The sequence below is a fragment of the Scophthalmus maximus genome, chromosome 14, assembly GCF_022379125.1.
Source record: "Scophthalmus maximus strain ysfricsl-2021 chromosome 14, ASM2237912v1, whole genome shotgun sequence".
Classification (NCBI taxonomy): Eukaryota; Metazoa; Chordata; class Actinopteri; order Pleuronectiformes; family Scophthalmidae; genus Scophthalmus; species Scophthalmus maximus.
In genome coordinates, this window is record NC_061528.1 from 8,410,533 (window position 1) to 8,437,766 (window position 27,234).

Consider the following 27,234-nt stretch of genomic DNA (forward strand, 5'->3'; position numbering starts at 1 on the left):
TGTGTTGAATCTTGAATTTAAGTTTGGAGGTTTGACATCTTTTTTTTTTTACATTCTACATTGACAATCTTTTTTTAAAATATTTATTTCAGGCTGTGGTGGGTAGTTTTGTGTTTTTGATCACATAAAACAGAAATGCAAACTGCAGTTGCTCAAGGGTCATTTTTTGCAGCATGACAAACAGTGCCCCCTAGTGGATGTGGGTATATAAAGGATAATGGATAAAACGAGGGACTCGATCTGTTGGTGCCGCTGCAACAATCGAGCTGTAAAACCTTTGAGAATTGTCCCAAAATGTTACTTGGAAAAGTAGTAATTTCTACAAACAAGGTGAACATAATTTTGACAAAGGTAAATAAGCATAATTCATAAAGTGAGAGACTGCAGGGACATATACGTTGATCTATTTGTCCATACTCTTCAGAATCAGGAGCAACAGCAGAGTCCAGGGGAGATGTGCCAGAGCTGTGAACATTTGATTGTATTTGTACGAGCAAAATTACATTCTTCTGAAAATATTTGAGGCACTAGCAACTAAAATTGCAATTTGAGCAGTATCAAGAAGAGACATAAGCACGCTGACTTTAAGAAGGTGTAACAGACAGTGATTTTTTTTTTATCATTTCCAGGCTATCCTACTCTTTATTTAATGCAAATTACAGTACCAGGGGACTATTCCTCAGAGCACGCAGGGGGGGGTATTTACAGGGGTGCACATTTAGCATACCTTCACAGAACAAAAGAAAAAAACAAACAAAAACAAACAAATGAAATAAAAACTTCAGTCACAAACAGAGGCATTCAAGTAGTAGTACTGTTATACAGGATGTTTTTTGTTGTATTTTCTATTATTTTTCTTTTAATTTAGCCCCAGTTAAACCCAGTTAGCATCAAACTAGTATATATGTTAGTATAATAATAATAATAATAATATACTACCATATATACTTGCTTGTCTTCTTTTTTGGTAGCTTTTGTGGGCGTTTTCATTGAACTGGAGTTGGGGGCAGGGTGAAGTGGTCAGACTTTCTGGTGGAGGGTATAGCAACACGTTCATGAATGCAAAATTACAGCAAGCAGGAGAGAGCAATAGAGAGAGAGGAGAAAGGCTACATGACTCGACCCCTTTAGGTGCTACTGAATCCCCCTCCCCACCACCCCTGAATATGACAGAGAGGAGAGACGAGCAAGAGGACAAGAGATATAACAAAAATACCCAGAGAGAAGAAGAGAGTCAAAATACGTTATTGCCTCTGAGGATGGCTCATCACGACTACATCATGGTTTGGCTTTGGTAACAGAACCAACGCTGTAATACAGAAACTGTACTGTATTGTATTTATATACAGTATATGAGGCCTTGTTTTGTCTACCCCTGCTGCCATCCATAACCCCCCGCCGCCACACACACACACACTTCATGCCCGGGAGTCCGTGCCAGGACTGTGGGGTAGTACATGTTTTTGTGTGTGTGTGTGTGTGTGTGTGTGTGTGTGTGTGTGTGTGTGTGTGTGTGTGCGTGTGTGTGTGTGCGTGTGTGTGTGTGCGTGTGAATGTGTGTCCGGGATAAAACACCTATTAAAATAAACACCCATTTATCTTCAGTTAAAGAAAAATATCCTTACAATTAATAATGTCTGTATGTGACACATAATGAAAAGGAAAGAAAGAGTGGGAGAGAAGGAAGAGGGGTGGGCGCTGAAATCAAGTGGAAGAGCGTATGTGTGCACGTGTGTGTGTGTTGCAGGATAGCAGGACATTCAACAGCACCAAAGGGAGAGTCACAATATGAGGGGGGGACGACATGGTGAGGGGGGGAACAAGGCGAAGGTGTATGAAAGCAAAGGCACTCCAAACTATAGTTACACTATACATGACTAGTTCTCGTTACAATAATACAGCTGTCATCTACTGTACTGTACAGGTAAGATTGAACATATGGCTGGATAAAGCTGATCATCATCATCGTCGACAATATCCATAAACAACATCAGTTTTGCCCTGATTCAGTTTTATCTTTTTTTTTCTTAATATTTTCGCCTACCCTTTGTCATCTTTGTTTTTGCTCATAAACAGTACATGGGTCTGCATATATACATACCTTGAACACAACATGGAAAAATAGTCAACATAACATAAAAAAAACAACAACATACAAGTCAGAATTTTGGTGAGGAGCATTTATACTGTATATACAAATTCTGCTTTTCTATTTATTCATTTATTTCTTCTTCTTCTTTTTTTTAATGTAGAGAGTATTCTCTGTAAATAAGATGCTTCGACGGACTGTACCTAATGGCTCTATGTGCGGCAGGTATAGGAGAAAGGGCGCTAGGCTAACACGTCAGCCAGTGGTCACAACGCACGAGGAGGTCAGTGGCGAGCTGGCGAGAGATCGCCGCTGAGCTTCCTTGAAGAGTCGAGGGAAGAAAAAGTGTTAAGAAGAGTCCTTCACAGAGTCAAAGAGGACGATCAAGACCGGGGTGGGGGGGGGGGGGGGTGTCTCGTCCCTGCACCGTCACAGAAAAAACACGAGTCGGTATAAAGTCGGGGAATAGAGCGATGCCCTAAATTCAGCTACAGCCTTAATACAGACAACACAGGAGAACAAAGAAGTGATTGCTGGAATCCAACCGCACTCCAGTGACAAACGGGAAAAAAAAACGAAACGCCACCATATCTAACTCTATTGTCTTTAGGCAGCTGCAAATATTGCCGCTGCTCTGCCAGATATGAGCTCACCGTAATTGATTTCTGAACCATCGTAGTTAATATACATATATCTATATATACTTTTTATACATAAGGAAAAGTATTATATAAACTGTGTATGTATGCGTGTTTGTTTTTTGTATTTGTATGTATATATATTATACAAGCACACGGGACCAGATACATGTCACATCCATCGCACATGGCGATTCCAAAAAAAAACATCAGCCCAGGGAGTATAAAACAAAAAATTAAGAACAAAGTCAAGTAAAACAGCTTGCTCACCATTTAAAAACAAACCCCAGGCAAAAAAAATTTAAAATTAAAACATACATTATCTCCACACGTGGACTGCTTTTTTCCTCACATACATCAGGATCGTCATGCATCCGTGTGTGTGTGTGTGTGTGCGTGTGTGTGCGTGTGTGTGTGTTTGAGTGTATGTGTGTTTACGCGTGCGTGAGCCTCATGCCTTGTTTGCAGAAGTGGAGGTGAGAAGTGAGGGGCGTGGTGACCCCCCACATGATCCTAACCATACTCAGGCCATGCACTACAGGAGGAACCTGGGGAGGGAGGGAGGGAGGGAAGAGGGGGGAGGCAGAGATCATAGGATGAAGATGCAGTATAATGGAACAAGGCAGGGGAGGACAAACGGAGTTGGGGAGGGGGCCAAGGGGAACAGCTTAGGACTTTTTTTTCTACAGATTGTCCTCTTACAAACATTAGCAGGCTAGCATTGTGTATACATGTACAGTGTACTTTCATCAATAGTACAGTCGACAACACCTTTGGCCCTGCGCTTTGCTTCCCCGCTGAAAGAGCACGGAGAGACGTCTTTGATGGGGGATGGAGTTGGAGTTCACAGCCGGATGAGGGGGGCCAAAAGGGGGGAGATCGGGGATGCTCGGTTTGTGTTTGTGGTTGCATTTGGGGGCTGTTGTCTAGCTGTTGAACCCAGACTGCGTCAGCATCGCTCCGCTGGTGTCAGGGAGGAGAGCAGGGCAGAGCTCACCCCTCTGGCCGTGGAGGCAATGGAGAGGCCGCGGGGCTGGGGCTGAGGCCGGGTGGGGCGGGTGGTCTGTGTGCTCAGGAGGTGGAGTTGGAGGCCGAGGCCGAGGCCGTGGTGGTGCTGGGACCTCGCTCTGTGCTGCTACCGTCTGTGGTCAGGAAGAGGAGATGATCTTTTTGTTAAAGAAAGAGTGATAGGGACAAAGTGAGAGCATAAAGTAAAAGTCTTTGTGTTTATTAGTAAAAAAACGAACAAAAAAACTTTACAGCAGGGGTAAATGGAAAAATGGAAAGCAGGGGAAAAGTCGATGAGTAATGCTTCCTCCTCATACCACTGCTGTGTGTGCAGTTACAAGGTGTAACAAGCAGCTCCCCGGTCTAAATAAGTGAAACTGATCCAGTGTGTTACACATGGCGACTGTTTCTGCTCAAAGCAAAAACTTGCAAAGATGCATTTAGTGCTCAGAATGATTTCCAGCGTGATGTTAGTGATGACGATGAAACTGTTTTGTTTTTTTCTCTCGTTAGCGGCAACAGAAGTCACTATACCAGTTTTTTAAACTGATAGAAGCAGCTGCTCGCCACAGAAAACAAGCGCCTGGTGGAGAAGGCGCTGCTCTAACCTGTGGTGGCAGAGGCGTTGGTTGGGGTAGAGGCGGCGGCCTGGCTGCGGGCATGGGCAGGGATGAGTATGGAGGCCAAAGAGGGATTACTGGATAATTCTGAAAAGAGAAAAAATGAGATGTGTTGTTGTGTCTTGTTTTTTTTTTTTACCAGAGAGATGAAACGTTTTGAAAGTGAAGAGATAATAATGACGAACCCAGGCAGGAGAAGTTTAAAGTAAAAAGTGGGATATTAAAGGAACAGGTACACAAGCATGTATAACAGGACACAGCAGAGCCTTAGTCATTAGTGTTCAACGATAAAAAATGATTGACCTGTGAAGCCCTGGACAAAAGAACACAGTAAAGCTGGGCACATGCTACAATTTCGGGCCAATTTCACTCCTTGACAGCACTTGGAGACTTAAAAGATGAAACTATATGTTTGTTTTTTTAGTGACACTTTTAGTGTGCATACCTTGGGTGGTGAAGTTGAAGAGGGAGGGCTTCTCTCTCCCGTTGGGCAGCTTGACATTGGGTTCGCGCAGCTCGTCGAAGAAGGAGTGTGCACAGGCCTCCAGAGGCGTGAGGCGAGCCGTGGGCGTGTACTCCAGCAGACGAGAGCACAGGGCGATGGCCTCTGGAGGCGTGCGCGGCCGGAACACCTGAGTCGAGACGTCGACAGGGATATAGTGAGGGCTTTTCCGCAGTGCCGTCAAGACATTTTTAATATTGCTGAGACACACAAAATGGAAATGTTTCCCTCCGAAAGGGTAAGAAGTCAGTGGATTTGATGAAGCTCACAGTTTCACATGCAACAGTTTGTATGAAGGACTATGGGTGAATCAATGAATGCGGTTGATTGACGCAGCAGTGGACGGTGGTAAACTGATCGCAGTTGCAGAGAGCTTCTCATGGGGGGAAACTTTGTGTGACGAATTGTTTAAGACCAATGGGAGAAAACTATTTTTAGTTTAAAGCAACAGGATCTGAAAAGGTTTTTAAAAATGTTGTGGCTGTGGCATTTATTTGTGGGAAGATGAAAAGAACCAAACCAAGTTGTTTTTTCAATTAACATCTGCAATAAAAGTGCCAACTTTGCATTCCCAAGAAAATTTGAAGAAGGAAATAGTTTATTTCTTCATATGCAATAAAAAGGAGTTTTATTACAACGATGTCAGACTTTACTCTGGAAACTACATATTCCTTTTATATGTATCTTTCTTCATATGTTCTAAAAAAAAAAAACTCAGGGCAAGTGTGAGGCCGTTAAGTGAGAGCAGCTGTTACATGGAGGTGGTGAGGTTGGATGGCTGTGATGTTGAGTACACAAGCATGGAAAGATGTTGTGACGGGTGGATCTTAAAGAAGTAAAAGGGCTCCTGTACCTGTTGACTCACCTTAGTCCAAGGGTGTGCCTTGATCTGGGGGAATTTGAACTCGGTGTAGTTGGGGTTCATCTCACGGATCTGCTCTCGGGTTGGGGTCCCGAGAACCTGGACAGAGCACGACAGAGGGGACACAAGGTTACGAAAAAGAAAACCTAGTGTTCTGTATGAGGGCTTTAACACCCTTCTACACCCTTGTCATTACCTTGATAATTTCGACCAACTGATCCACTCCACTGTCACCCGGAAAGATTGGTTGCCCTAGCAACAGCTCCGCCAATACGCAGCCAGCTGACCACACGTCTGCAGGAAAAAAGGCAGGTCACCATTCTCTTCTGTTTGTCTATATGTGTTTTATCTGCCACAACCACGTAACATTCAATAAAAGGGTTAAACGTGTTGAGAGCTGGAGTCAGCCTACCTATGCTGGAGGTGTAGTCAGTTGCACCAAAGATGAGCTCAGGGGCTCGATAGTAGCGAGAGCAGATGTAGGACACATTTGGCTCCCCACGGACCAGCTGCTTAGCACTGCACACAAAAAACAAGAAAAAGACCTAAGCCCATAATCATCATTATCACCATCACATCACCGTCCTCTGCTGCCTTCTGAACAAAAGTGAGAAAATATACAGCCCTTGTGTTAAGGGAGTGAGGAAACAAAAAAACTGCACTAGCTGCTTCATACAAATTACACTGGTTAATAAAGTGGGTATACGTAAGTCTGATATATGTTTTATCTGTTATACCTTTATAGGTCTGCAACAATATTAACACTCTACGAGTCCCCATGTGTCAGACTGTTTCTTTGCTGGGCGCCTTGTCATGGCTTCATATTGACTAAACAGATAAAAGTCTGGTATTGATCTTCTTATCTAAGACTCAGCAAGAAAAGCGAATTAGCTTATTTTCCAAAATGTCACACTGTGCCATAAATACCAGGAAGAACCAGGTCACAGTTGACTTAACTTGACACAAAAAAAGTGTGCGTGCCGGGTCTCACCTGCCAAAGTCACAGAGCTTGAGCACAGCGGTTTCTGGATCCAGCAGCAGGTTCTGGGGTTTGATGTCCCGATGGCAGATCCCAAACGAGTGGATGTAGGCCAGGCTCCTGAACAGCTGGTACATGTACAACTACACACAGAAACACACACATCCACATACGGGTTAAGACTACACAAACAGCGAGCTTAGTTTTCATTACAGGGTTTAAGTCTGGACACAACCACTCACAGATCGATTTCAGCCCGGTCGAGTATATAATGTTTTATCAGCAAATGTTTAGACGACAGAGTCGCACGCTGCCTCTTCACATCCTGAATCAGACCTTGTAGCGATAAAATGAACCATTTTCTCTGCCACTGTCTGGCCTGCTTCTCGCCACAAATTCAATCAGATCCTGGTTATTTTTGGTGAATGGTGCAAAAACAGATCCTTTTATTCTCCCCGCAACAGACGTTTACCTTTGATTTACACCTTTTAAACTACACAGGATTTAAAATAGTAATTTATTCTTTTAAATTTGGCACCTCAATCAAGTGACATAAGGAAAATTGCTTCTTTGTGTTAATATGCGCAGGGTCTTCTCATCAAACATTTTCCTGTGCTGGTGAATATTCATATCGGTGTGTCTAGTTACAAAGGGAAACTGCGAGTGCTTCTTTTTGCTGTGTTGGACTGATTAACAGCAGGTTTTTTTCCAATGATTTCACAGAGATTGGAGAAAAGTCCTTCAGACTGAAGAGACAGGCGACGTGTGCGGAGTTGTTTTGCCTTCTCAAATAATTCGCACATTTGCGTCACACATCTGTCACAGCCAGAGAAATACTTGGAACGCAACGACGTGCATGACACGCAAACACAAAACAGACAGTTTTACACCTTGTGGAACAGAGAAAGGAGGTAAGAGGCAGAGGAGGGTAACTTTACTTTGATGGGAAACTATTTTGCTTTACAGAAGGATACTAGATTATATTTACATGTTTTTTTGTCTTTTACAGTAAGGTAAAAAATAATTCTAAAATTTTAAATCTTAAATTGCTTACAACTCATGTATTTGGGAGCACCACTATTATTTTAGTGTAAATAGATCATTAGAAAAATTTCAGACGATATAAAAAGATTGAAATTTTATTTTACTACAAACTCTGCAAAACCACGAGGGGGCCCAGACATTTTCATGGAACTGAGACGAGACAGTACCGATCCGAATAATAAGACAGAGTGGAAGTTTGGTTAAATATGACCTCCTCTAATCTTGTTCATGAAAAGTGAAATGTACTGGACACACACACACACTTAGATACCTTGACAAAAACCATGGGCAGGGTCTGTTTGGCTCGGCTGTAGTGTCTTGCCACTCTGTAGACGGTCTCAGGAACATAGTCCAGGACCAAATTCAGATAAACTTCATCTTTCTGTTGGAGACAAGCACAAACAAGAAAGTAGAGGTTACACATGTACAAACACAAACCAGGAACGGTACAGGAAAAATTTGGAATTTGTAGAAAGGCCAACAAAATGGTTAACCCCTAAAAGAAACTAAGTAAGATTAGAAAACCTCTGTAAATCACAACAATAAAAATCTTGACAAAATAAGTCAAATAGAAATGACATTCATGACCTCCATATACACACGTCAGCTGCCCATTATGTCAAGTCATTATTGAGCGAATATTTTTCTCACATCCGTCCCTCTGTCTGTACTTTCTCTTGTTTCTCATGGTCAAGTGTGTTTCCCTGATGAAAGGGGCCGTTCTCAAGCTGAAGTTCTCTTTCATAGCACTCGATTCAATGTCTCACTGCGGGATTCGCCCCCTCGCGTGCTCTTTCCATAGTCTAACTGTGGATCCATTGTGCACAGCTCTTTCCCAAGGGCTGGAAACGCACAGGCATGCGTCAGAACGGCCTGTGCTCCAACAGTGGCCGCAGACAATGATATCATTTCCTCATTTCCAGGTTGGACGAGGCCGGCGTTGGAGGGCCGGGTCGTGCTCACCCTACTGGAGCACGGCGATACTGAAAGGATGCTGCATCTGAGGCTTGTCCACCCAATTATTCTATACTTCCTTTTCCCCTTTGGTTCTGACTAGAGTGAACAAGACCTAGGTCACTGGGCGTTTCTCGTGAAACCATTGTTAAAGTCCTTTAGGTCAATACTGCATATCCCACTAATAGCTTGTACTGAAATGCAACAGTTTGGAAATATTTTTAGATAGAATGCGCCTCATTGCCTGACACAGGAAACAACTCACAAACTCACACATAAGTCTTCATGCATTCACAACTAGCCTGCTGGTTCTTGATAGTGTGTTAGGAGGGAGAACAGCAGAGCCTTCAGATGACACATTTGGCCCGTTTAAAGATTGTGTGACGAAATAAACACATCGGCTGTGAGCGAGTCGACAGGCTGAATCTAAGAATAGTGGAGTTTTTTGGCTGGTTTTAAATCACCAGCAAATTTCTATAAAAATCCACAAAAAGACCTAAACAAACAATATGCTGGTCCATCTCTCCTCCCTCTGTCTGACACTCTAAAGCTGTTTTCAGATAGTAATACTGGAAAATGTCCAGAAAATTGGGTTCTGGACATTTTTGCCTTTCAAATATGACAAATGCACCTCGAGATTGTCCGTGTCAGATGCGTTCACTTCACACCAACAGGAACATTTCTGGAATATTCCGTGGCGCCTGGGGAGAGCTTGCAAGAGGCAGGAAATGATGACAATCCCCCATTGTTTTTTGTTTGCAGTCATCAACATACCCACTCACTGCGAATTTTGCCAGAGATTCTCCTGCTGTATTCTCAAAAGGTATCACTCTGACATTTTTCCGGAATTGTTTACGAGGGGGCTGTCTATAAATATAATATCCACTATATGTTTAATGGATAATAAATCTTTGAGACGATATGATTAACAAGCTGGATTGCACCAGTTGAAAGTTGCTGCATGTAATCACGTGGGTGGCCACGGCCGTTGACCAACCAACATGCACCTGTGAGACATTTTGCCTCAGGATAATAAAGGTTTTCAAAATGAAATTAATTAAGTCATTCTCTGCTGTTGATGTGTCTTCCCTTCCACTTGGTCAGAGAATCATTGACTGTATCCTTTTGCCTCCTCTTCCCCATCTGTCGGCCATGTTAACAGTCTGCCCGACATGCAGCTCAGGCGGCGAACAGAGGCGGTTCTTTGCGGGTCTGCGAGGCACAATGAGTGAGCTGGGTCTGTGAAGAGCTCCCAGACAGACGGTGTGGTACACTTCTATCAGCTCGATGCCCGGCTCTCTTCCGCTCGCTCACACTCAGATGATTAGACAAAAATGAAAAAGACAGTCGCATTAACATGCGGTTGCAGATACTGGTGAACAATCAGCAGCATTTTTTATATAGCGTTTAAAGCCATTTACAGACTCATCTGTCACCGGTATCACCCCCATAACCCTCCTTCTCCCTCCTGTAGCCACGTGTGTGCGTGCGTGCGTGCCAATTCCTCCTTCACCAGAAAAACTCCCATTGATAACATTTGTGACGGCCACAAAGCCCGCTCCGCCTCCTGCTAGCGCCACCGTAGCTATATTTAGCCTAGCAACAGCGATGACTCACTTCCTGCCTCACTACAAAGCCACTTCCTTGGCTTGTTCCCAGATGGTTAGCCAGGCAGGGGATCTGATTGGATTCTTGCTCACTCCCGGCTAAATAATTCAGCCTCTAATTTGCTGAGAAGATCGCCTGCACCTGAACGACTGGCTCAACAACAATCCCCATCATGCCAGGTTGTCGGATCAATGGGAGCTGTGCAGTGAGTAATAAACAACTGTGCAGGAGGACTCAGCGTGCACATCAGTTTCCACAAGTCTAGTTTATATATGAGCATGTGTGTGTCTGTGCTTCCTGGTCAGGTGCGTCATTGAGCACTTGACTTAATGCATATGTAAATCTACACGATTACAGAAATGTTCACAACAGTCGGTGCTTATGAATCTGTGAAATCGAGGAAGACGACAGAAAGATGCAGAGGGACATACAGCGAGAGAATTGTCCTGATTTTGACAAACACTAATGAAGACAGTTGCAACATCACACTTGCACATCTCAGAATAAGTCTATAAATACCAGTGTGTGCAGGGGCCACAGCCAGATACATGTCAGGCATCACACACGTGTCCCTATCCTGGCGAATCCAGAGGTAGATCTTCTGACAACACACCCCAGCTTGCTTAATAACACCTGAGGCAATGCGTTCAACAACATGCCGTCTAATAATATTTGCATGCGTTTACATATTTCAAAATACATGTCTCGCATGTAGGGCTCAACAGTTATGGGCTGCCCCATGGCCCTTTACATAAGAAAAGCCCACTTGGATGACCAGGGCCAGATTGACCTTGCGAGAGTGACCAAGGGCAAAAATGAGCTGCAGACCCCTGCCTACTCGTGCCAGCTTCAGTATTTTGTCTGGAGCCCCAAAGTTGTAATCATTTAAATTAGTGTTCGACCGATTTATCGGCCGGCCGATAATATCGGCCGATGTTTTGCGTTTTTTAAGTGTATCGGCATCGGCCGATGCGTGGCTGCTACGTTCGCCGATAGTTTTTTTTTGGGAGGGCAGATCCGCCCGCCGGGTACCCAACTCTCCCTCTCCTCCGGAGAGCGGGAGCGGGATTCAATGTCTCCTACCCCGCTCTGCCGCCGCCGCCTCTCCTCCGACGACTTCTCGCTGGCTCCAGCCGGCTTAGTCGGGGGTAGCGGTGGACGGAGCGCCCGGTGGGTTTGTGTCTTTCTCCTTTTTCTCCAAACCCTTTGCCTTGTGGAAATTGACTTTTTAATCTCAGGGGGGCCGCTGCTGACTGCTGTTTTACACATGCTCCACGTCCTCGCGCTCTCTCTGCTGGTCGGCTGGCTCTTCTCCCCCCATACCCTCCTTCTCTTCCCGCCTTTCCCCTCTCTGCTTCGGAAGGCTGGGACTGGCGGCGCCCCCCCCGTCGGGCCCCGCACAGAGTCGGGCGCGGCTGCCGGTGGACTTTTTTAGTCTCCGCGCTGACCGCGCCGCAGGCTTTGCGCAGGGGATCCCGTTCGCGGGCGGACGAGTCCCGGTGCGGTGGGAACTCCCGAGATGCTCCAGAGCGACGTGAGCCTCGTCTCCCTCTACCCAGGGAGGCGAGCCACGGCCTTGGCCATAACGCCACTTTGACTAAGACCTCAGATCAGACGAGACAACCCGCTGAATTTAATTCTATTTAACTATTAAATTGAGGGAGCAAAAGTAGTATCGGCTCCAAATATCGGCTCAAGAAAATCGGCAGTCCGTATCGGTCATCGGCTAAGGCTGATGAAAAAAAAATCTGTATCGGCATCGGCCCTAAAAAATCTGTCTCGGTCAATCCCTAATTTAAATTACCACAGCTACAGTTAACCTGGGATCAGGTAGTCTAGCTCCATAGGAGGACTAGTGGTTTCTGGGTCTCTGTAAAATAATTTAGCCCAACAACATCTTTTGCTGCGCAGCCACTTAATGGCTTAACATTGTCATGCCTCCACTGGTTTATGAATTACAATTAATGTTCATAAAATAAATGTCAGAAAACTTTGAAAGTGAATTGAATTTTGTGTTTTTTCTTGCTGCAGCTTAAATAAAAGCCTGTAACTTCCACCTGATTCCAAGAATGTTTTATGATGTTTGTACAAAAGAGAATCCAACTATGAAAGCTGGAGTGTGCGTTTGTGTGTCTGCTGAAAGTCTTACATACGCTCTCATTGTGAAATTAACACATTTTGAAGTGCTTTGAGTTAAAAGTCAACCCACTATTTGCTCACCGTCCTGTGGACCCGTGACCTCCTGTTTGAACACTATTATACAAGTGGTATAAGAAAGAACACTGTGTGTGTCAATCACATTACATGCAAGCACTTACGTAAGACTACCTGTGCACATGCCGACGGCTGCAGCTGTAGCAGTCCTAGCCTGTCTCACAGCTGCACCCGGCATGAACCCTCACACATCAGGACACGGACAGCACCTGCACACAGCTGACCTGTCCTCTTCTTATCTTCTAGTCAGCCTCTCGTTCCCTGTCTTTATCATCTATCCACAGACCCGAAGCTATGAGCAGGCCTTAGGGGGCTTGTATTTTATAAGTTAGCCACATTCAGTGGTGCCTGCAAGCAATTCCCCATGTGGATCAAATGGCTGTTTTCAAAATCTTCCATACTCAAAATAATTTATTCTGCCCACCTCATCCAACTTGCCTTCGAGACGGCTCTTACCAGGAGATTCAGAAACAATGGGAAAGAGAAACTCATGAGGAGATTCCACTTACAAAACCTTTGATAAGGAACACGAGTACAGTTGTTTGATGAGTCTATTCTACTTAACTTGCAATCTGTGCCTGATAGTTGACTGTGTGGTTGATTTCATACTTAACTTGGATTTGTGACTCTTGTTGGTGGTATCATAGGAAGTAGGCTTATAGCGTGCTATGTTCACCAAACAATTTGGCTCACGTCTGTAACTGTAACATGGATACAGCATATTCGCCAGTGGGGGACAGTTAAAATGTTAATGTCATAATTAGCCCCCCCAGTGACAATTAAATGCCTGTCCACTGATGTGATTCTACCGTCGTGTCTGTCTATCCATCAACTTGTCTGCAACTATCCATTCATCCACTCACCTCCTGTTGTAGTTGACATTAGCTCCCGCCTCTCGCTTTTCTAAGTCTGCGCTCTATGGGGGGTAAATCCCCACACCAACAACATGGTGCCAGTCTCCATAATTAGCCTGTAGTCATATGGTGAGGGGGGGAAGGAGGGTCAATAAATGGATACATGAACGCAGACAAAGGAGGGGGGGGGGGCCTCACTGGTGTAAAGGCGAAACTAATCAGATATCCAAACAACAGCTTTTCGATTATCAAAACAACAAGGTCCTGTGATTGCAAAAGACAAGTTGGGGAGTAGTCAGGTGGTTCACTGCTGTCACCGTCAGTGTGTCAGTATACCAAGAACCAGCTGCGATTCCTTGTGGGGCTCATGCCGTGATGCCTGGGGGGTGGGAGCCAAAAGCATTAGGGGAGGGGTCTGTGAGTCTAAATTTAACCGACACCCTCTAGTCTGGCAAATAAATGCCCCTCCTGCCCACTCAGCCCCTCTCTCTCCTCATCCCCACCCCCCTGACCATCACCTTTACCCTATAATCCCCAAAAGCTTTCCATTGCCACAGTCGGTGTCCGACAGGGAAGGATTCCTCACTGCAGTGTCATGGGTATAGTCCCGACAGCATATGTGCCAGCTCCATGCGTGTCTATATTTGACACATGGACCTCTAGCTGTTTGTCAGCTAGCTAGTGCCGAGCCTTGTAGTCTCCAGGGGGCTCCAATGGTTGACAGACACAGACAGAGAGGCAGAGAGGGACCTTACTTGCATGATGTACTGTTAGTACAAATGTATTTATTAAAGCAAAACAGGTCACGACCCAAGACATGTGAGGGGAGATATGGTGCAGTTGGCAGGCACAGAGGGCAAAACAGAATATATATATATATAAAAAAATAAAATAGGCTAAAAATTCCCAATAATAAAAACGACAAACTGTGGCCAAAGTGGGATGGCGATCAGCTCCTTCAGAAAATAAGTGATCAACAAATAAATATCATTGCAGGATTCATTTGTGGTATACTCAGAAGTTAGTCCAGGCTTGAAGAAGGTTTCCGTCTGAACATCGTAAGATATTTCACAGAAATGCCCCATTATCAAGAACAAGAGCGTCCACACTTACTTTCTAAAGGCAAAATGAACCAAAGGCACCTATTTTTATATTTCAAAAGAGCAAATTCTTTACATATAATGTTCACTTGTGTACCAGGTGTAATCAATCACATTTGAACATGTTTACTCTCTGTTCAAGCCTGAGCATGCCTGAAGAACATTTCTTTTTGGTGAAAAAGAAATTCCTACAAAACATCCAAATTCTACAAATTCTAAGATTGCAGCGTGGGGTTGTACACAAAATGAAAACCAAGAGGAAGAACACTCAGCCAACTGACCTTATCACCACTGGAGTAGAAGAAGTAACGCAGGCGGACGATGTTGCAGTGGTCCAACTTCCTCATGATCTGCAACTCGCGGTTCTGGAAAAGAAAAAAAAAAGAAAAATGAACTTAATAAATTTAAGTTTCAGACATTTTTCATTATTGTGATTCTTAAAATTAGTCTGTGAACATTGAAAGCTTTCTATTGGACCCAGAGCACAATGAGGGACGGTTCAATTCAAGTGTTATCTACCTGACAATAATCTGGAAGTGTTACACGTCAGTGAAATCAGGGGTCAGCAGTAATGGTTGCAATATGGCCATATTGAATGGCGCTTTAAAAAAACAACAACTTTACATCACTATGTCTTACACAATAGAAAACACACATGCTACTAATAACCTTCTCACACAAACGATCGGCTTGTTGTCAGCTTCATCACTGTCACAAGCTCAATGCACTAGTTTGTCAGGAATTGGGGAAAAAGGGTTGTGGTAGCAGCAAAAGAATGTTGATAAACAGAAAATGGACATTCATGGAAGACTGGATCCCACGGGATGAAACATGACGACAAAACTATGTACCGCTTGGCATGTGTCCCGGCTTTTTCATCACTGGCAATGCCAAATACGGGGAGAAAGGCCGCTTAAAGGCAAAAAGTTGCAGCACAGAGAAAAATGTGAAAATATTGTTTGTTTTTCGTAAAAATTGGTCTGATAAATCACAGTCCTCTAGTGTGATGAGCCACAGGAACAAAATATTCAAATAAAGTGCGTCCGTGCAGAAAGTGGTTGTGCATATGGACTTTCTCAAGGACAGGCAGGAATTCAAGCATTACATAAAAGGTATAACAGCTCCATTATAGCCCCCCGCCCCCCAGTACTTTGTGTTGTTGACTCGATCTGAAGTGCTTGTGTAACATATGGAGAGTGTGGACTACACTTTCGAGACTGACCTGAGGATGGTCAGAAAAACAGAAAAGGAGACACAATACAGGGACACAATATGTGAGTGGCAGAGGAGTGGAATCGTCACATCATAATTTGACTATCATTATAAATAGACTGTGCAGTAACAACCATACTTGAGCTACTGACAACTTGACAGAGAGAAAACTTGGGTGACTAATGAGATCCCCCGTTACGTGGGTCAGGACCATGCTGGGTGGTGCAGGGAGATGCGCTGTCGTTCTTCTACCCTTTTCGGCCACTTTATGGGGATTTTATTCCCACTCATTCAGTTTTGTCCGCCCCCATCCCCCAATCAACACGTGTGGTTCTCACTAAACACACACAACCCTTATTAGTGACATCATAGCATGTGGGTCAAAGACGAGCCATTGAAGCACCGAGCTCTGCAGGCAATGCCCTCGTCCTCTAGCAGTGGCTTAGTGAGTGTTTGAGGTTGCCTTCCGCTGTGTGTGTGTGTGTGTGTGTGTGTGTGTGTGTGTGTGTGTGTGTGTGTGTGTGTGTGTGTGTGTGTGTGTGTGTGTGTGTGTGTGTCGTTGTGTGTGAGAAAGGTGGTACCATATGGAGGAAGAGCAGACGGGCCGTGCAGTAAAGCCCTGCCCAGCTCCAGTTATACTGCAGTCATTCCTGCTGACCTGTCATCCTCCAGTGTGTCAGCAGAGAGACGGAGAGAGGCAGACAGAGAAAGAAGGAGGGAAAAAGAGAGAGAAAGAGACAGAACTTCTGCCCCAATTGCAAGTGGCGAGAAGTGCCACACCTGAGCACCTCAATCTGTTCATGTGCACTGCCGGACAAATCCACGTCCAGTTCTTTAAAAGATTAACAGCATAGAGCTATCTCAACACACACACACACACACACACACACACGTTTTACAGCTCTAAAGCAATACTGTCTTCCAACTGTTCTTCTTATGGATGACATTAAATAAGATAGTGGACCAACCTCAAAAGGAAAAGGCAGCCATTATTCTAAATTTGTCATATTGTCAATGAGCTTGCAAAATGGTCATTGTCAAGAATGAATGTGTCAGATTCACCAAAGATAAACTCAACAGATTCTCAGTTCTTTGACCTTCCTTCCCTTCCTGTCCCATGGTCAGTCCATTCTTTCCCAATGAAAACACAAATCATTCATTTACTCTTTTCAGATGCATTTTAACAAACTCCAGGGCTCCAGGCAGTGTTTATGGTGAATTCATAATATACTATAGTGTGCAATCATTATCGTAATGAAGAAAAACTTTGTCAGCCAGTGCGGCTAACTGATGTGTTTTAATGGTCAACTTTGCTATACAAGGCTCTGACAACACAGACCATACCTGTTAGTCAGATCCAATTATTCGTGCTTTTGTTATTAGTTGTCAATAAGAAAAATATAGAAAAAAAGCTAATATTGCATAAGAATGACTACCACCAGACCAGACAGGCTCTCAAAATGTGTGTAAGAGAGAGAGTGTTGGTTCTGTTGTGAGCATCCATTTTCCAATAGGCTGATATGTGATCCCTCTGATGAGAGAGGAGAAGGAGCCATCCCATAATGCACCAGGAGCAGACTGTAAGCCCACCAAGACATTCTCAAGCATTCATCAGCTACACCCCAAAACATATCCTATTCACATGATTATTACCATGTCTGACTTTCTACTTGGACTGTGCATGTGTGTGTGCATGTGTGTGTGCATGTGTGTGTGTGTCTGTGTGGGTGGGTGCGTGTAGCATCCAATCAGAGAGAAAAAAAACCATGAGTCTGAACAAAAGGCTTTTGAAGTGGAGAACAAGGAAAAGTAGAGCGCAGGTGTTTGTGTGCAACAGGGTACACACACTGGATAGCGCGTGCTTGGCAGTCATGTGAGGAGTTTTAGCGCTCGTTCCTCTCGTTGTTTTTTTTTTAACAAGCTGTTCAGAGGAGGGGCAGGCCGAGCATGTAGGAGCAGTGAGACAGAAAAGGAGACACACATGAGCGAAAGACAGCCGAGGCACAGAGGAAACTGAGTGATCTTCAGCTGACCACTGAGCTGTTTAAAAATGCAACCTGTTAGTGTGCGCTCACCACAGGCTAACCAGGGTCTAACAGGAAAAGCAGGACATGACTTCACCCTGGCCAGCATGCAGTCACAAAGAGAGAGAGAGAGAGCGAGAGATTGTGTGTTACATTGTGTATCCTGGGACAGATGGCCGACCCCCTCACCGTAAAGGGACATCATTTATCTTGACTAGTTTTGAGTAGCGATGGACAAGCGATGGCACCTGCTGAAGTTGAACCTTCCAAAAAAACTGCCCAGGGCAGTGATCTGCTCAAGTATTAAGCTGAACCAGTTGGCGCAGCACTGCAGTCCCGGGGCAGGAAGAGAAAAAAAGCTACATGCAAAACCCATGTGACTAAACTTCAGAGAATTTCCAGCGAGGTTACGTTTGTCCTGCCATCACCCTCCTCGCCATCCCTCCCTGACACACCCCAACTCTGCTGAGTGGACGTAAATCAATGCGCAAGACGGAGGAGTGACTTACCCATCGTAGTGGAGGGCTAGAGAATCAAATTAGAATAGAGATAGACCCAGTTCAAGCTACATACCTGTACTACCTAATTTTTGCTTTATTTTTATTTCCACAGGGACAAGTACAAACGTGGGCCGACAGTTCTTGTATCTGGACGTTGCTGTGTTTTGGACAGCAGGCAAGCAGGTCCTCAATGTTTCTAATCTTTATGCTAAATCAGGTTGCAGGCCATAGCTTCACATTTAACATAAAAGACACAAGAGTGGTATCAATCCTCATGTCCCTTTTCCTATTTCCCAAACTGCCAAAGTTTTACTTTAGGGGCCTGCTCGTCAGTTTCTGTTTGTCTCGGAGCTGAAATTCTGTGTAGAACAAAAACTGTAGAACTCATGTAGGTTGTGTAGGTCTTTCAACACACATATGGAAAACATTATGGTTGCACATTGTATTGCATCATCACACTTGTTTGTGTGTGCCTTGTTCTGTAAAAGCCAGGGAAATGTGTGATATCAACTGAGAACAAGTTTATAGGAGAGAGCATTGCGACTCTGGGCATAGCATTCACTAAAAGCAGGTGATTCCTTGAAAGCTTTTCAGCACTCAAGGTGTTTTTTGTAAACTTCACAGTTACTAATGTGTCGGCTGCACAGATATAAAACGAGTGCCGTCTAATACAAAAACATTGCAATAAAACCTACATCATGTTACTTTCGTGGAAACTGTTTAAGAGAGGCGTTGATTAAACACCTTTCAGAGTCTTTAGTTCGTGGTGCTGTCGATCCATCTATCCATCGATTTTCTTCTGCTTATCCGAGATCGGGTTGCATAACTTATAAATATACATCATTAACTGTCCAAAATGGGCATCATTTTGACACAGGTCCTGATTCAATAAGATACTCGTATCCAGTCTCACCTAGGCCCAAACAGGTCGGTGCACACCAAGCCCCTGAGCTTTTAAAACTGAATGAGAATCCAGACAGCTGTCCTGCAGGCTTGTCAGTCTCAGCTCTTTTATCTGGCAGTTGTTAAAAAAACAGCAGGGACACTGATTTCCCCCCCCCCCCCCACACTCGACCAAGGGAAGAGAGACAATGCCACCCCAGCTGAGGGCCGACAAATCATCGTCCAAATCCATTCAAAGATTGCACAGGAGGAGGATTCCTGCAGAGCTTTGCTTGGAAGGAAATATGACATTTTCTTGTCGGCATCTGAACTGAACCTGACAGATAAGAGTTAATTGTTCAAGTTTGTTTGTGGTAGAACAGACCCTCCCACCACGACCACACACAAACATATACATTTTTGCAGAAAGAAATTTACACATGCAAGTATGAATGTGTCACTAGCAAAGTTTTCTTTTGTTATGCAGCTTCTCTGATCTCAGTGTTCTTTGTGAAAGATCACTCCATTCATGTCCCTAACAGTTACTAAGCCACATTCATTGACTGAACCAATCTCTATTTTGGTTATGTTGTTAAAAAAGGAGATAAGGATAACTAGTGTGTGAATTTTTTTCCTGTGTGAGAAAGTAGAGTAAGCTTAAAGATACTGTAGATTGTGTGATGTGCATGTCTTACCTTAAACCTCTTGTCTTGCAGGACCTTCTTAATGGCCACCAGCTCTCCGGAGTCGCAGAGTTTGGCCTGGTAGACAACGCCGAATGAGCCGTTGCCAATAACCTTAGTGTCCGTGTAGCTCACCTCCTGTGGCCGGTCCGGGCCTTGGCCCGGAGTGGCTACAACTGTTGTGACCTTGCTTCCATCCTTATCCCCTAAAAATAGAGAGATAGAAAAAAAAAAGCAGATGCTCAGAACAAGGTAGTGATTTTGCAGATTTGTCAACATCGGTCACTTTTTAGAGTCAAACTGTAGCATCAGTGGGTGAAATTTGACAGCAAGTGTTCTCTAACAAAGAGGCTTATAAGAAAATAGCGGTGTTCTCCTTTGGAGGCTCCATTGAAGACCTATTGCGTCAAAGCGGCGCGACTTGGCTGTCCTGTTTAGAGGGCTCCTTCAAACACAGCCGACAAATGTGTCCTTCCATTCCAGAAGCAACGAAGAATCCAATTGGTGGATCCTTCTCCAGCTTACCTATCCCAGGATTGATTGCGTGCCAGTGAAGAACCTTCGAACCATGGGCAACTGCAGCTGGTGACGGCAAATAGTAAATCTGCCATAGACCATGTCCTCTGAAGGAAGCGGCCGCTGGTTTGGGAAAAAGCTATAGCTAAATAGAGACAAAACAATATGGCCTCCTTCTTCAGTTACAGCCAGTTTAACCCCCATTGTCTCCAGCAGTACTTCCTGCATGCCAACAGCTGTGGTTGCACAGATCTGCTCCCGGCTGAAACTCAAAAATGTCCTATACAAACATTTTAAACAAACACTGCAAGTGTTTGAAATCCATCATGAAATATGTTTTAAATGTTTGGGTCCATTTTTAGTAGTGTCACATACATTAGATATCTAGTGATGAAAATGAATGCATTTTTTTTTTCTTAAAAGAAAGGTGCTTTAATTCATTGCATTGCTTGTTTGACACTTCTGTACCAGGAAGCATAGGTCTATTTCTACAAATCGCATCATCAGATAGTGATTAGCGTAAAGTAGGCCTAATTTTATTGGTCTATTCTCACTAGGACGAACTCACCAACTATGTCCAACGCAATACCACATGAAAGTGGAACAACAATTATCCCCCACTCATTGTTTGAACGTTTTATGCAGAACAGCGAGGTGGAATTAAGGCGTAGTATTCGCGCCTTGATATGCATAATGTGCTGCATCTAGGCTGCTCCCAACAAACAATGACACAAATCCACCTAACATCATCTGCATCCCTTCTAAATCAATATCTCTACTAGGAGACTCATGTCATATTAGTGTAAGGCTCCTTTACACAAACTGCAGCAGAAAAAAAGTTGTACATGCATCGACCTAAAATAATCAAAGCATCTTTGTCAAATTTGTCTACTGACTGTCTGCTGAGACAGACGCAAACACATTTGTCAACAGCTCACACTGGGTTCAAATCATGTTGATGAGTGGATTAGTCATGCTTAATAATCGGGGCAAGGTGTTATTTAATACAAATGACTTGCGTCATGCAGGGGTAGCAGACCACCTCCACGTAAAGGACCCTTACAGGCCTGTGGTTTTACATCAACACAAGGATTTACGTTAAGGTGTCGGGGAGTGAGGTTTACACACTGCACACATTGTTGTGGTACGATCCACATCATTTTTTGTTTTTGATTTACAGAGCCAGGGCTTTACAGCTCACACAGAACTGACAGCTAGTGGACAGTGAGGATATATTTACACCCTTTAAATAACCATCCATGGCTCCATTTAGTTTATACCAGAAAGTTGATCTTTTGACTGAGACTGTAACGCAGTTTACCGGTCTGGTCTGGTTTCATACTGATTGGCTGGGCTTAGTATTGATTTTGACACAAAAATTGTCTGTGTCAACACACACACTCTCACACGTGGTCAAAAGATGGACCAACCGGCAACCGAGACATAAAAAGAATAATTGTATACGTTTGTGTTCCTGTAACATCTGTGTGTGACCAGTGAGTGGCCCAGATACTGAAGATGTGATTATGATCAAAGAATGAGGAAAGGGAGGGAGAAAACAAAAGAGGCGGAGGGATTTGGGAGACGACCAAGCCTTCACTCTCCAGGACCGTGTCTAGAGAGAAAAACCGAGGACAGATTCTGTAACGACAGAAATAGACTTTTTAAGAGAGTGTGTCAGAGACAAGAGAGAAAAGAGAGAAAAATGACTGCCTACATATTCCAGGAGGGCCTTTTCTATGACGCCTCTGCACTTCCTCAAACCGTGAGAAAAGTCTGTGCACACTTGCACACTCACATGCAGCTCACAGTCGAGCCCAGTGTGAGACATTAAGGAATTAAGAAATTGCCAAGCAATCAGAAATGGCCCAATTTTAACTGACTGACGATGAGGTCTGTGTGGAGTATGACCTTTCACACACGAATCTGGCAAAGCTGAAAAATCATTTTCATAATCTTCACACAGATTTCCCTTCATTTTATTACCGACAGAAGATTGTCACAATCACAACCAGCGACCCGGAGAAGGATTATCGTCACACACACACGTCAGCGTGAAACAGATGAAAAAAATATATAATGAATCAAACACTTTGCAACATGTGCTTGCAGCGTTGCCCGTGGTTACTTTCTGAATCAGCCTGCCACAACAACGGAAATAGCATGACATATTAAAGAGCATGAGTTCATGTACATATGCAGCTATACTCAACTACAAGCGAGAGAGTAGACAGTTGTTGGGACTTTTAGCCGGAGGCATCAATAGTTAATTCAGGTCACCAGGCTAGTTCAGGCCACAACTGAATAACAACACTATTGTTGAGCAGGACACATGTTGGATTGGGATTACTTCAGTTACCAGTTACCAGATCATTTATTCATCATTTCATTTATTCACAAGTACAAGACTAGAGCTGTAGTCAATTAGTAGTTAAAACTAGTTTCTCTGTAAAAAAAGAACAAAAAAAACACTATAGTATACTAGAGTCACTACCTGTTTGTAGTGATACCACTATTTTTTTTCAGGGTGTATTACTAGTAGTGAATGTCACACAATGTGCACCTGCCAAGCTGTCCATATGTTCCTTCGTCCCTGGTATTTGGCAAAGAGAAGCATTTAATCAAAATGTGCGCAGGTACACACGCACACTCATGCAAAGTGTTCCACCACTGCAAGGCCGATTAGATAATTTACTTCATTGCTGGAACATACCATCACAGGAATGTCACTGCTGACACATAGCAAGCTTGGCCAGGCAGCACTTACATCGAGAATTCGAGTTATCAGTGTGTTATTGACCAGACATGACGTGGGTGAGTAGGTTTTTAAATATCAGAGTGGTGTCCAGCCTGCATGGCCGTGGCTGCCCAGTCCCGCCACCACACCGACTACACCCAGTGGACTGAGACCGGTCTCTTTTAAAAAGCTGAGGGATTCAGATGGTCTGCGATTCCCGCCGTTTCTTTTGGAATTGAAGAATGTAATTAGTTAATTTTGTTCCCATCATCACTTGCTAAATGTGAGAAAAGGGGAGAAAGGAAAGAGGGAGCAAGAGCTGCGGCTTTGAAATGCTAAACAAGCCGCTTATTGTTCTTGGCCAGCTGCCTCACTCCCAAAAGACAAAACCAAAGAGTGCTCATGTGAGTGTGTGTGTGTGAATGTATGTATGTGTATGTATGTGGGTGTGTTTCCGTCTGCCTGTGTAGGAGGGGTAGGAGTGCTCTCTCCAGAACACACTGGCTCCAGCTGCTTGATATCACCAGCCAAGTTATTCACACAGAGGAGTGTGCGTGTGACAGTGCATGTGTAATGTGATGGTGTTGGTCAGCTTAACACTGGATGACGTAAAGACGAAAAAAAGAACAAACAAGTCCAGGTAAACATTCTGTTATATAAATCTGGTCCAAAAGTACAAACCAAGTGCCTCTGAATGACAAACCTTATTTCAGATCAAAAAAATAAATACCAGAAGAAGAACATGAGTATTTGTGAATGCAGTTTTAAGTTAATTCAAGCTTCGGTTGTCACATATTGATGGGGAAACCATTATTGTCATGAAAGTGATCAATTCATTGTTTAAATAACCTTTGTCCCCCCAAAAAAGACAAGTAGCAACCAACCATGACATCATCGATTGGTTTGTGAAGTTTGGGAGATTAGCATTTTGGCCAGTGCCATGTTGGTTTTTGGAAACCAGAAGTGGCCATATTTGGTGGAACTGGGGTTGTGGGCCTGACTGAGATCTCGAGGACCACACACGTCCACCTAGACCTGTGACCTGCACCCATTGTACGGTACTAGCTGTCAATAACGCTGTTTCCCCGACCCAATGCATGCCGTGCTTTATCAACTATTTTATTATAAATGGGACCATATTTTACAAAATGAACATCATGCCGTATTAGAGAAGACTTGAAACGAGAGATTGAGACTACAACCTTCTTGTTTACTGACATTATAAATCAAGTGGGAAGTAGCCATTTTCTCTTAGACTAATATAGAAACAGACTTCTTTATGCAACCAGTGAAGTCGCCCTCTGTTGGTCATTTGAGAGAATACAGGATTAAGGCACTGGCTTCACTTTTACGGACCCGGTGACTATACGTCCATTTTTATAAACAGTCTATGATTTTATAACAGGGGACAACTGAGCAAATCAATTCCTCTACTTTTCTCTACGGGACTGAACATCACCTGCTTTGTAGGAATTGGATTGTTTAACACCCAGTTAATTGGGCAAGTCCACCTTCAGCCTTTAATGACTTACCAGATGAGTCTCCTAGAGAGAAAAAAACTTTTTCAGGGTTGAGAAGCCGCAGCACACAGAAGCCATTGGTGTAAAACTCGTGCAATCTCAACAACCACAAGATCAGGCTCGCAATTTCTGCTAATTCAGTGGCTTATATCTGCACAAACAATTAGGCAAAAAGACTCTCAGCTCCAAGAGCGCTCACATGTAGCCAACTTACTGACCAGCACAACAATTCGGAAAAAGTGTATTGCATTTTCCTTTGAACAGCAACATCACCATGAACGACCCACACCGACAGGAACACACCAAAAGCCCATATCTGGGGCAAGAGAAGTATTGGGTTAGGGATGGGAGTGCTTGTGTGTGTGTGTGTGTGTGTGTGTGTGTGTGTGTGTGTGTGTGTGTGTGTGTGTGTGTGTGTGTGTCCTGGTCCACTAAGTGGTTTTCAGTGCCAAGGCCCAGAGGAGAGCCTCACCCCACTAACACACATAACGACAGCCTCACTTTTTCCGAACACACACCCAGATGTGTCTGCATGCAAGATAAGAAAAACGTTGTGGCTAGCGAGGTAGATATGTCCAATCGAGCCAGGTAAGCCATTATTCATTCAAATGAATAAAGAAATAAATAAATATAACTAAGCTACAACAGGAATTAAGAGATGTTTTTCAATGGACCCACACTGGCTGCCTCCCCTCCTCCAGCTGCTAGCTGGACCCTGGACGGGTCTCATGGCTTCGTGTCTGCAGCCACTGAGTCTGTCACCGGCCCCCTGCCACGGTGCCACTTCATGACACGGGCTATAGTGGCGGCACACCCCGCTGTCCCGCGTCGCGACGTCCGATCTCGACGCGGCCCCTCGGCGTGTAGGATCAGCGGACCAGCCCTCCTCCCTCCGGCAGCACGTCAGTTTCGCCCGAGTCAACTAATATGGGCGCACCTTCCGCTCCTCCGACAGTTGCGTAACAGACCGGCCCTATCGCTTTAACCTCGTTAGGCATACGAGTGTGTCGGCGGTGTGTAGTAACGCCGCTACGAGCCCCGAGGCGTACGGCGCTCGAATGTACAGCAAATCACACCGGGTCTGCGGCAGAAGGAGGCGGCCTGCTTTGTGACCTGGGCCGGTGCCAGTACTATGCCCCCCCCCCCCCGCCCCCCCCCTCTGGCCCGGCACTGCCCGGCGCGGCCTGCTAACCCTGACCAGGCTGACTGACTGACTGACTGGCCCCGTGCGCGTGCCACTTAGCCAATCTCAGTCGGTGATACAGATATATAGCAGGGCTAAGCTACCGGGAGCTAATACCTTTTTACAGCGGGGCCTGGTGCGTGCAGACAGGCAGAGAGAGAGAGAGAGAGAGAGAGAGAGGTGGGCTACTCTTGAATCAGACTGGTGTACTGTACTTACTGCTGACTTTCATGCTGCCGAAGGCAGAGGGCTGCGGCACTGGCTTGCAGCTCTCCGCGAAGGATGTGGTCCTGGGCCGACCCGACATGATCCGATCCTCCCTTCGGTTCTCTCGACTCTCAGTACTCTGCGACTCGCTGAACGGTGGGACTGGTCGATTCGCACCCTTCTCATCCAAAGACGAGTAGCCAGTAAATTAATTATCACAGTATAATTCACAGGGGGAGGGCAGACGGAGAGGGAGACCCCCTTTATCCCAACGATCCTTCACACACTAGTTCGTTATCACCTAATAATAAAAACTGTCCCGTTTCTTTCCTGGCAGCAGTCAATCAGAGCATCGCTTCTTCCTTTATATTCCAGCTTTTCTTTCAGCGGGCCTTTGAAGACACGTCTCCGACTGAAATAGTCATGAATCTGGCCTCTCCCTGTGGCCCCCCGGTTAAAAACCAACCGCGATATATTCCTCTGGAGGTGGGAATCGGTTTCGCAAAGATGAAGACTAGTGAGTTCGGGTGTGACGGGAGCCGATCCGGTGCGGATCAGAGAGAAACGTGGCGGTTTCTTGACGACTCGGCACACATGTAGCTCCTCTTCATATCCCGATGTGGAGGCTCAGTGATCCGACTGCCATGGCGGCTCCCTCGCTATACGCTAGCCTACAAGACGGTCCAATGGAAAGACACAGTCTTCTTCCACGAAGTCGGCGGCCGAGCGCAGGCTCAACAATCCGCCCTCGTCGCCGTTCAAATGTCGGTGTCTTCGCCTCAGAAAACGGTGGTCCGTGAGTACGGAGTGCGATGATACCGAATTGCTTTTTTTTTATTCTTTCCCCACAGGTTTCGGTCTCGCTGCCTTTGTCGCTACGCCATTTGCGTAAAGGGTTACAGGGATATTCCCGCCGTCGTGGGAGGAGGTTGACGCTGTCTACGTAACTCGCGACGGAGAATTGGAAAACTGTGAACGCGCAAACGGAGAATCTGAGGTGGCCAATTTAGCCAATCAGAGAGGGTATCCTTCATAAATGGGCGTCGACCGTGCCCCTGGTCCAATGGGAACGCCGCTCTTGAGCACCACATGGCATAATTTGCTTGGTACCTCCCTCGTGACTTCAAAGGTTTTTTCCCCGTGCCGCGACAGGGGCAGTGGGCGGGGCTACTCACCGGATTGATGATCTCGTCGGCCAATGGCCCGCTCCGAAACCGCCCTGTCACTTCAGATGGACCCAGCTGTCACGGGTGCACCGGCGGTCATGCTACACTGTTGCTATGTTAGTTACAAAAGTC

General features: G+C 44.9%; 1 protein-coding gene across 4 annotated transcripts; it reads right to left on the reverse strand.

Annotated features, from left to right (window-relative positions):
* Positions 1–466: 466 nt before the first annotated feature.
* Positions 467–26,942, reverse strand: gsk3ba (glycogen synthase kinase 3 beta, genome duplicate a). 4 transcript variants are annotated; one of them, XM_035651469.2, is made up of 11 exons: positions 25,949–26,942; positions 19,786–19,979; positions 14,754–14,837; positions 8,014–8,124; positions 6,711–6,841; positions 6,132–6,238; positions 5,916–6,013; positions 5,711–5,818; positions 4,801–4,987; positions 4,344–4,442; positions 467–3,893 (listed from the first exon to the last, which is right to left on the reverse strand). In XM_035651469.2, exons 1-11 carry the CDS (start codon positions 26,034–26,036, stop codon positions 3,799–3,801), a joined length of 1,302 nt encoding a protein of 433 aa, XP_035507362.1. In that variant the 5' UTR covers positions 26,037–26,942; the 3' UTR covers positions 467–3,798. The 4 variants fall into 4 exon arrangements, with proteins under 4 accessions (XP_035507362.1, XP_035507363.1, XP_035507364.1 ...); XM_035651470.2 differs by having other exon boundaries at positions 849–3,893; positions 5,723–5,818; positions 25,949–26,938; XM_035651471.2 differs by having other exon boundaries at positions 849–3,869; positions 25,949–26,935.
* Between the last annotated feature and the right edge of the window lie 292 nt (positions 26,943–27,234).

Bases quoted from the DNA above. Each gene is read 5' to 3' on its own strand.
- gsk3ba (XM_035651469.2), bottom strand. From the start codon at position 26,036: ATGTCGGGTCGGCCCAGGACCACATCCTTCGCGGAGAGCTGCAAGCCA. The intron at 4,443-4,800 runs GTATGCACACTA...TTCTCTTTTCAG, and splicing joins CTTCAACTTCACCACCCAAG to AATTATCCAGTAATCCCTCT. The intron at 3,894-4,343 runs GTTAGAGCAGCG...TTTAACAAAAAG, and splicing joins CAACGCCTCTGCCACCACAG to ATCATCTCCTCTTCCTGACC.